This window comes from Manihot esculenta, chromosome 4 (genome assembly GCF_001659605.2).
Source record: "Manihot esculenta cultivar AM560-2 chromosome 4, M.esculenta_v8, whole genome shotgun sequence".
In the NCBI taxonomy this organism is placed as follows: domain Eukaryota; kingdom Viridiplantae; phylum Streptophyta; class Magnoliopsida; order Malpighiales; family Euphorbiaceae; genus Manihot; species Manihot esculenta.
This window is the reverse complement of record NC_035164.2, coordinates 4,315,960-4,326,604: the sequence shown is the minus strand read 5'-3', so window position 1 is coordinate 4,326,604 and position 10,645 is coordinate 4,315,960. Positions and strand designations below refer to the sequence as shown.

Sequence of the window (10,645 nt, the reverse complement as noted above, 5' to 3'; positions counted from 1 at the left end):
TACCAGTTTTGGAGGTGGCAACAAACTTATATTATCTTGATCCATTGCCTGATTTCAAGAATTAAACTTGCATGATGCATGACAAGAAGATTAATGAATGAAAATGAATGGCGCTAAAGCTTAAGCTAGAATAAAAAGCTTGAATCGTGTACTAAGATGCTTCACTATGAAAACTGCCATAGGAACTATTTGTTTTAGGTTCAGGTTCAGTCATCAGTGTACGAGCTAGCTTTCTTATTTATTCTCTCTGAAGAATTCAACCCACTTTTGTTTAATGGGACTAACGATGATAATGCATGAAAATATAAGTTATATCAGGATACGAGCTCATCATGTCTTTTCATACAAACACACACTCAAACAAGCCATAACGTACATACCAAAAACGCAACTTAAAAAGAAAAACAAATAAACTTGAAACAGACATCTACCATTTTCTGGCTTCTATCTCCGTGGATCATGAGCTCCTTAATCACCTTATGCAATTTCGCCACTTTTGGGAAGTTCAGAGCTTCAAAGTTAAGGCTGTTTAGTAAAACTTGCATGCAGCTTAATTTTGGGTCAATGGTCGCTAATGAGCTAGTGCTTCATATAGATAAAGTTTGTTCTCTTTTATCAATCAGATAAGAGAACTCTTATAAGAGATGGCTACTGGAAGAAGAGTTGAGACCTGATAAATCTGTCCATGTATTTCCACTCCAGTATTGATTACTCTCCGAAATACCCAGAAATGGTTTTGATAAATTCAACCTATGGTTATCTTCCATCTTCACTGGAGCCAACTGAGAAACCCTAGAGCTTGAAGTCATTGATCGGAGCTGGGTATCAACAACCATGGAAGAAGATGCTTCAACACCTTCTGTTTGAAATGGGTATAAGCCGGTGGGTGTAGGCTCAAAGAAAGGGAATTGTTGCACTCCTCCGGTTGATAAAACGGCACTGCTCATGCCGGAATTGCTTCCAATCTGAAATCCCATGTCAGTCTGTCCACCAGCTCCACTATTTGCTCCCATGTTTCCCTGAATTCCTCCAAAGTTTAAGCCAAGATTTGCAATACCAAATTGAGTGAGGTTATGCAAAGAAGTCATGAGAGGTAATTGACTTGGTTGTGGAGGAAAATGACCAATAATCTCAGAGGGAACTGCACTTGTAGAGTTTGAACACGAACCCATTTGCCTTTCACTTGAAGCTGGGGATTTTGATCTACTTTGGCTTTTGTTTTTCTTGTTTCTCCTGCAACCACCACCAACTGGAACATTTCTAAGGGCACCACCTCTAGTCCAGTATCGCCGACATGTTTTGCAAAAGTGTCGAGGTTGCGTGAGGCTATAATTATTAAAATAGCAAAATTTCGTGTTAGTGGATTCACACCTTGGGCACTTTAGGGTTGTCTCCGGCAGTGGTATCTTTGCTAACCGGGCTCGATCAGCCATCGAACCAGGTCTAACAGAACCAATCCCACCATCGCCGACATGAGGAGGAGGAGGAAGAGGAAGAGGCGGAAGGTGGAGGTTTTCATTGGTAGCTCCTCCTTGTTGATTTGGTTGCTGTAAGGCAAAAAATTTCAAGAATTGCAAACATATTAAAGAGAAATTATATCAAGTATATTCAAGAAAAAGATCATTAAAAAAAAAAGGAATAGGAATAATAATCTTTATGATATGCTCTTTCTTCTTTACCTGCTGCCAGTTGGGAGGATCTAAATAGACTGGAGCTGAGGAGAAAACCATGGTTATATTTTCTTCTTTTTTGATCTTTTTTTTTCTTTTGTAAAGGTTGATGGGTCTTTAGGAAAGAAAATATGGTGGAGAATCACACCAAGCGAATACCAGAGCCAAGAAAGCAAGAGAAAAGAAAAAAAAAAAAAGAGAATTAAAGAAGAAGGTGAAGGAAAGATAGAGGAGGGAGCTTTTCCTTTTGCTTAGTATTATTATTATCATTATTCTCTTATTCTCATCTCTTTTTGTTCTACTATATTTTTAGGGTTTGAGTGGACGAAACTTTCTTCATCTATAAGCTTTGTGATGCCTTTGGACTGAGTTTTCAGTGTTAAAAAAAAAAAAAAAGTATTCATGGACGAGAGAGATGAACATGAAAAAGCAAATAATTAATCACAATCTGTCCAGTGAGTGGTGGTGGGATCTCCCCACGTAATTAAGATTTATAATTATGGAATCACACGTTAACTATATTCCAATCTTTGATTTATATAATTATTTTAAAAAAAAGTTTGATTTATATAATATTTATTTCAAGTGACTTGTAACACTGCTGCTAGCTTTTGCCATCACCAGTCACCATTCTCTGGGCGGAGCAAGGGGACAAGAGGTGGCTACGACAATATTTTAGACAAAAAAATTGTTGAAAAATCAATAGAAAACGACAATAAGAGTCTTGAAATGAAATCCCTCGAACACTTATCAAAATTTTAAGCAAAATAGATAAAAATAGTTAAATCTTTTTATTTTTTATTAATTATAATGAATATTTTTAATTTTATATAGGTTAGTATTAATTACAATAATGAGTTTAATTGAAATATAAATTTTATTGTCTGTGTATTGTCCATATAATTTTTTTTTATGTAATTTTAGGTTAGTTTTAATTATTTTTATATTATAAAATTTATATATCACAAAATAAATTTTTGATTATAATTAATACTAATTTTTAAAATTAAATTAAATTAGATAAAATTAAATTAAGTATCGACAATAATTGACGAAAAATAAAAAAATTTGACTATTTTTATCTATTTTGCTAATTTTTAAAATAAATATTGTAATTTTCTGTTTTTTATTTAATTAATTTCTGTATTTTTCTTAATTTTTTATATTTTTAACTTAATATATGTAGATATAATTGATTAAAAAAACTACTACTTTATAATATGGTGTTATTAATTAGTCCTTCAATTTTAAAAAATATATTAAAATATCATTAATATTTTTAAAAAATTTACTAATCAATTTTTTTATTAATTTTAACCGTTCTAGCTAATTTTTTTTAAAACTTGAAGTATTAAGAATTATTTTGAATGTTCTTCGGACTAGCAATAGCCATTTCTAAATAATTACAGCACTTTCCATCTTATGAAAGTGACTTGAGAAAAAAAAAATAATACTGAAGATTATCAAACTTCATTATTATTATTATTATTATTTTCCCATCTTTTATCAACTTTTATTCTTTTAAAAACCATACAATAATTATATCATATATAAAATTCTATGCGGATATGTATATATCTTGAAAAACCAATCTGTAATTTGTCTCTCTTTTCTTCTTTTTTTTTTCTCACTCTTACTTTCTTATTCTTTCTTTGATTTCTCTTTTTTCTTTTCCCAGATTAAGACTGCATAACGAGTCAGATAGTGAGCTATGCAAGGGTTCCTGTGCTGTTTGGGATGATTATAGGAAGGAAAATTTTCTTTTAGGGCCAACGAGAGAAGGAAACACATAGCTTCTTCATTAAGGAATCTGCTCTGTATGTATTCATGGTTTTGAGGAACTGAGCCTGCCTTTTTAGGGTACAGTACCTTGGAATGGGTTCTTCTTGTTTGATGGTATAAGGCACTGTTCTTTCTTTTTCTTCGAGGCTAAGGGCAGGTTCCTTAGAGCAAAAGGAGGATACCCTTGCCTACACACTTTGAGATTTCAATGAGAAATTATTATTTTGTTATGTAAGAAAACTCTGTTAATTAGTTATTTAGTTTTGAAAATACTTTTAAATTTTAAAAAATTTATTAATTAATCTCTCTATTGATTTAATCTCTCAATTAATTTTATACATAAATATTTTAATAAAGTCTAAAATGCCACCAATACGAATGGATTAATTAAAAAATAATTTTACAGAATTGATAGATCAATTAATAAGTTTTTTCATTTTATAAAATATTTAACCGATAAAACTAACAAAATAAATAATTAATAGATTTTTTAAAATTTCAAAACACCTTAATATATTTTTGAAATCGAAAGTTGAATTAGTAAGCTTTCATATAATATAATAGCTAAATAGTAAACTTTTCAAATTGAAATTTACTTTAGAATTCAAAAGGCAGTCTATCTGTCCAAAGATAAACTAAAGTAATTAACACCGTTATGCTTTTTAAAACTTTTTTTTAATTTGTAGGCTGTGTTGCTTGCCTGTTGTGTTTTTGGATAAGCAAAAAATTTGGATGAGGATAGTTTTTTACACCCACTAAATCCCACTGTTAAATATTATAGACGAATCTCGTACTATAATCTAAGTAGGGGAGCGCATATTTCGGTCTAAATTGAAAAACCGAATTGAACTTTTTGATTTCGGTTTTTCAATTCGGTTTTTTGGAATAATCGGTTTGGTTCGGTTATTATATTTAAAATTATTCGGTTTTCGGTTCGGTTCGGTTTAAACATGTTAAATAACCGATCAAACCGAAAAATCGATTTAGTGGATAGGCTCAAGCCCAAGCCCGAGCCCAAGCCCTCCCTTTGGCCTTTCGTACCCAAACCCAGCACCCCAATCCCTCCATCCCTTTCGGCCCCAAGCCCAACCAAGCAGATTTCAGTTTGAACCAAACCAAACCGAACCGAACCGATTTTTATCGGTTCGATTCGATTCGATTATATCTTCATAATCGGTAATTTTAACATTTCGATTTTCAATTTTATCGGTTCGGTTCAGTTCGGAACCGAACCGACCGATTGCACAGCCTTAAATCTAAGTGTTAATTTCATTAAACAAGATATTGTATATCAGACTATAAAACAGATTTCGTCATGCTATATTAAAATTATAATATAAAAATTTATTTGGTATAATTATTTTTATGTAGGATGAATACATTCTAATGGTTTATTATTTGTGTCATCTATTATAAGCATATCTACCGCTATAGTGCTTGGTATTTGTCAAAATAAAAATACTAAAAACTGTGGTAACAGTTAATATAAAATAAAATTATAATAGTTATTTCATATATTATTATAGTATAAAAAAATAAATAATAATTTTAGAATAATAAAAAAATATAAATAAATATTATAGAAAGAATAAAGTATATCTTTTCTACTTAATTAGTCATTAATTATTATACATTTTAATTAATAAAATAAAGAATGTTGGACAATCACTTTATTAGATACTTTGAATTTTGTTTAAGTTGAAAAATCTTGAAAATTGTGAACTACCAGTTCCATACGATTTAGAACCGGCAATTCAATATATATCCATCTAGTAGTTCCATTTAAAAATTAAAAAAACTATCGCTTTAAAATTATTATTATTATTTAAATTTTAATTATTGTTTTTATTTCATAATTTTTATTCACTTTATTCTTTTACATAAATTAAGAAAAATAACTTTTTTTATTAACTTTTTAATTATATTCATTTTTAAAATATTAAATTTTATTAAATTATAAGAGATATTTTCATAATTAATAAAAAAATTATTTTTGAAATAAGATAAAATTAAATAATATTATAATAGTTAATTTATATATTAATTTTTTTAGATAATAATTTTAAAATAATTTAATAAAAAATTATAAAACGGAATGAGTATTAACTTATAATAGCTATAAAAACTAGTTTTAAAGGTATTATGGGAATATAAAATTTACAAGAACCCTAGAAAAAACTCCATTATGTTTGCAACATTCTTTCATATTCTTTACATAATTTTTTACTACCCTCCCCTATTTTTTAAAATTAATTCAATGATTTTCACTTGTTTGATTTAATTTTTTATTCTATTTTATTTTAATTTTCTTTAGTTTCATTTGATTTAATTTTAAAAGATAAATTAACTTTAATTTTTATTGTTGTGTAATTTATTATTTAATGTAAGGAGTTTTTTTTCCTCCAAACGCCTATTCATATTGTCTTGAACAGTTTAATTTAAAAAAATAAAAATATTAAAAAAATTATTGATTGATGTTGTAGAGATTAGATCGATGACATAGCCAAATTGAAAATACGTTGTGATTGCTAGACTTACAAGGAAGATAATGTAAGGTAGTGGTGGGTGTCTACAGCAGCCACTTCAATGCTTAAGTCAATATATTGAAGAAGAGAGAAAGAATACAATGAACTGCTTACAGCTTTTGTGTAAGAGAATAGCGTACCTTTGCCTCTTTGATTATTCTCCTTTTATATTGTAGGAATGTGAGATAAATTTTCCGATTATCCGGCAGTGATGTGACCGGCTGCTTGATAAAAGATATCGCCAGCTAATAGGTTGATAATCTCGCGATTACAGGTGTAATGGGGATATGTTAGACTGTGCCTACTAACTGTCACTTCGTGTCAAGGCTCGCCCTATCGAGGAAAGGGCGAGTCTTGATGATGAACCGGGTGTTAAGGTGTCCGGATCTTCCTTCCCTTGGGCTGGACCGCATTTTCCACTTATCAGATTCTTACCACGTGGTCTTGTCTAATGGTGATAGCTTATAACTTATTTTGGGCGATTGTTATATTGCATCAGAGGTCCTTCCAACTGGTCTTCAATTCTTTAGATTCGAAGGTGACGGTTTGTCTTTTGGTTATGTGGCACGATTTGATTATTCTTTACTGCTTGCGTCGTCTTGTCTACCTTGGTCATGATGATAGTCTTATTTTTTTGAGCCATATTTATAGTTTTACTAGTTGTGCCACTCTTTCTCTTCTTTTGTTTGCGACTGTCATCTACGGGAGACATGAATGGGATATTTTCTTTTCTTTTCCTGAGAATAATCAGATCTGTGCAGAGATTATCATCATGTGGTCTACGAAGAGCAGCTAAAGGTAGGTCTTCATGAATAAAGGTAGGTCTTCATGAAAGTGTAAACATACTACTTAGCTTTGAGGATTGCAACCAGTCCGACTATAACGGTTTTCCAGCATTACAATCTCAGGGAGAGGGGTTGGATTGTGCAAGATTGATTCTGAAGGCCAGGCCAAGAAAGCAGTTGGAGAAGCGGTCCTTCATGCGGCTTTTTCTAAATAGATGACATCTTCCTAGAGGATGAGATCAAGCGAGAGGCTGAGGAGAATCCCGCTAACTGGGTCTCTGTTAATAGATTTTTAGGAGATTCTAATGTAGCAGAGACTTATCCAAGTCTATTTTACCTCCTTGTGATCTTTTATAATGAAAATGCATATCTATTCTTGGGTGTATTATCGCTACTAATGATTTAATTAGGGGCTATATCTCGAACTATGAATTCGGAGACCCTCATTTTTTGCCCCAAAAAAAGAGTCCTAAAGCATATTCACTTTGTAAGGCTTAATGCCCAGTTTAACACACATAACTAACTTATAGATTTTTTTGCAAAATTAGATTAATACTTGGGCATATGGTCTAGCGGACTCCTGTCTTTCCGTCCTAAGACACCTTGGGGCAATTTTGTAATAAGGGCTTCATCTAGTCATTTATCTTCATTCTTGGTCATAAGACTTGCCTCATCGACATTAATCTTTTATTGATACCTTTTTCTTTTGAAGGTTAGTATACCCGCCTCGTGGCTATCTGGCATAGATGACCTATTTATAGGGACCAACGCTTGGGTTGTGACTTGGCAGAACCTGCCTCGTGGCCTTGTTTAGTAGGACCAACGCCTGGATGGGCTAGTGAAAACCACCTTGTGACCTGGCTTGGTGGAACCTGCCCTGTGGCCTTGTTTGGTGGGACCAACGACCGGATGGTCTGGCGGAACCTGCCTTGTGACATGGCCTGGTGAAATTTGCCTTGTGCCCTTATTTGGTGAGATCAAAGCCCATATGGTCTAGTGAAAACTGCCTTGTGACCTGACCTAGTGGAACCCGACTTGTGGTCTTATTTGGTGGGACCAATGCCCGGATGATCTAGCGAAACTCGCCTTGTAACCTAGTCTGGTGGAATCCACCTTGTGGCCTTGTTTGGTGGGACCAATGCCTATATGGTTTGGCAGAACCAGCCTTGTGACCTGGCTTAATGGAACCCGCCTTATGGTCTGGCCTAGCGGAACTCGCATTGTGGCCTTGTTTGATAGGACCAATACTCGAATGGTCTGGCGGAATCCACCTTGTGATTTGGCATGGCAGAACTCGCCTTGTGGCCTTGTTTGGTGGGACCAACTCCTAGACGGTCTAGTGGAACTCGCCTTGTAACCTAGCCTAGCAGAACCCGCCTTATGACCTAGCTTGACAGAACCCATCTTGTGGCCTCTTCTTGTCTCCTTGAAAATTTTTTGAGGAATGCAATCCCATAGTTCCTTATTACTAAAGAACATAACATGTGAAAGAAATACCTCGTTAACTTGTTATTTATAAAACTTTCTCAGATTACAGATATTCCAGGCATGGGGAATGACTTGAGCATCTAGCTTGGCCAGCTTATATGATCCTGGATGAATAACCTTTAAGACCTTAAACGGTCCTTTCCAGTTCTCACCCAACTTAATTACCAGGTCCGGTATTGCCACTTGTTATATCTATTCTTTTAAGGACTAGGTCCCCCACATTAAAAGCTCATGACCTGACCTTATTATTGAATATTCTGGACATTTTATTTCTGTAGACCGCCATTCTGATTACGACCTTTTCTTATAGGAATTTATCTTAGTCCAAATTGAATTTCATCTCTTCAGGATCTCCTGAAATCTCTGGGTGTTGTGTCCTGAAGCTGTTTACTTGAATTTCCACATGGATGACTGCCTCGGCCCCCATATACAAGAGAAAAGGGCATTTCTCCTATACCTGTTCTAGAAGTGATCCTTTATGCCCACAGTATATGGGTAACTCCTCAGACTAGTTGCCATTGGCTTGGTCGAGCTTTTTCTTTAGCTCCTGTGTAAAAAATTTGTATGTGGGCGTCATCCATGATTCCCCCTCTTCTATGGAAAAATACTCTTTCGCTTCTATTGCCAGGCTAAGTCAAGTGTTATTCATCCGCCGCTGCCATTTTGGCCAAAAGATCCGACTCTTCATTGTTGCCTCTAGCCACCTAACAAAATTCGTAGCTACCCTATCCTTCTATGATTTACTTCATTAGGGACCAAACTTTTTTCTCGTATTTAACAAGATTCGGTTCTCAAACTTTGAATTGTCCCTGGTATAGATTAACAATCAATTATCGGTCATTAAAAATAATAAATTTTTATATACCTAATTTCTGATGATCCTTAGGGCCATTATCACAGCCTCGTACTCGGCCACATTATTGGTGGCATTGAAAGTAAGCTTTACTGCATACCAAAACTTTATACTGGTTTGAGACTGTAATAGGATCCTGATTCTAGAACCCTTAACCCCACAAGCTCCATCTACCTAAACTTTTCATTCCTCTATGGTTGACTCAGGGGATTTCAAAAGTTCTAATGATAGTCATTTTCGCAATAAAATTAGCTAGCACCTAGACTTTCATACCCTTCTTGGGAACATACCTGATATCATATGCTGACAATATTATTACCCAGGTGGATAATCGCACTGACAACTCCAGCCTGTGTAGAACCTTCCACAAAGAATAATCTGTCCTGACTTCGATGGTGTACGAATCGAGTATGGTCATAGCTTTGTAGCCGAAATTAGAACTATAAACGCCAAATATTCGAGAGGAGGATAATTCAGCTCCGCCTCCTTCAAAACTTAGTTGACATAATACACTAAACTTTTCTCCCTATTGTTTTCACGAACGAGCACTGAGCAAACCGTTTCCTGTGTCACAGACAAATATAAAAATAAAACTTCGCCTTCGACGGGCGGGCTCAGCAACAGAGGAGATGATAAAAAGGTTTTTAGACTTTCAAATGCGTCTGCACACTCCTTCCCCCACTCAAACTTACCTTTGCCTTTTAAGATTCTGAAGAATGGGAGCCATCTTTTGGTCGAGTATGATATGAAACGTATGATATTAAACGACTTAGGGTAGTGATTCGCCCATTCAACCTCTGTACTTCATTAATGGTTTTGGATGCTTTCATATTTTGGATGGCATTGATTTTCTCAGGGTTTGCCTCTATCTCTCTTTCTGAGATGATACATCTTAGAAACTTTCTAGCCTTTACCCTGAAGGTATACTTTTCAGGGTTTAGCTTTATACCCACCTAATCTAGGATGTCAAAGACTTTCTAGATATCTTCTGAATGGTCTTCCAAGAATCGGCTCTTTACTACCATATTGTCCATATACACTTCGACTGTTGATCCAACCATATTTTTAAAGATTCTTGACACCAACTTTGGTACATCGCCCCCGCATTTTTTAAACTAAAAGGCATTACCTCATAGCAATAAAATCCTTCATCTGTTATAAATGCAATCTTCTATGTGTCCTTGGTGTCCATCATGATTTGGTGGTATCTTGAAACAACATCAAGGAAGAAAACCACCGCATGTTCTGAGGTCGAGTCTACTAGCCTGTAATACCCGGTTAGAATCCGGCATCAGAATTCTACTTTTCGGTGGGATCCAGGATGTCAGAATCCTCTAGAAGGGTAAGATTTATGTTTTTCTAAAGTATTTTAGTATGTTATATGGGTTTAAAGTTAAAAGGAAATGAGTTTTTGAAAGAAAAGAACCAAGGCAGAAAAACCAGGTTCGGCCGCCGAAGGTGATGTTCGGCCGCTGAACTTGCATGGCTTTCGATTTCACGATAGGCCGCCGAAGGTGGTCTGGCCAGCCACCTATAAAAGGC

At 34.4% G+C, this 10,645-nt stretch overlaps 1 protein-coding gene across 2 annotated transcripts; it reads right to left on the bottom strand.

Annotated features, from left to right (window-relative positions):
- Positions 1-287: 287 nt before the first annotated feature.
- LOC110613032 (dof zinc finger protein DOF2.2) lies at positions 288-2,027 on the bottom strand. 2 transcript variants are annotated; one of them, XM_021753937.2, is made up of 3 exons: positions 1,680-2,027; positions 1,372-1,547; positions 288-1,275 (listed from the first exon to the last, which is right to left on the bottom strand). In XM_021753937.2, the coding sequence occupies exons 1-3, from the start codon at positions 1,728-1,730 to the stop codon at positions 636-638; spliced, it is 867 nt and encodes a 288-aa protein (XP_021609629.1). In that variant the 5' UTR covers positions 1,731-2,027; the 3' UTR covers positions 288-635. The 2 variants fall into 2 exon arrangements, with proteins under 2 accessions (XP_021609629.1, XP_021609628.1); XM_021753936.2 differs by having other exon boundaries at positions 288-1,547; positions 1,680-2,025.
- Between the last annotated feature and the right edge of the window lie 8,618 nt (positions 2,028-10,645).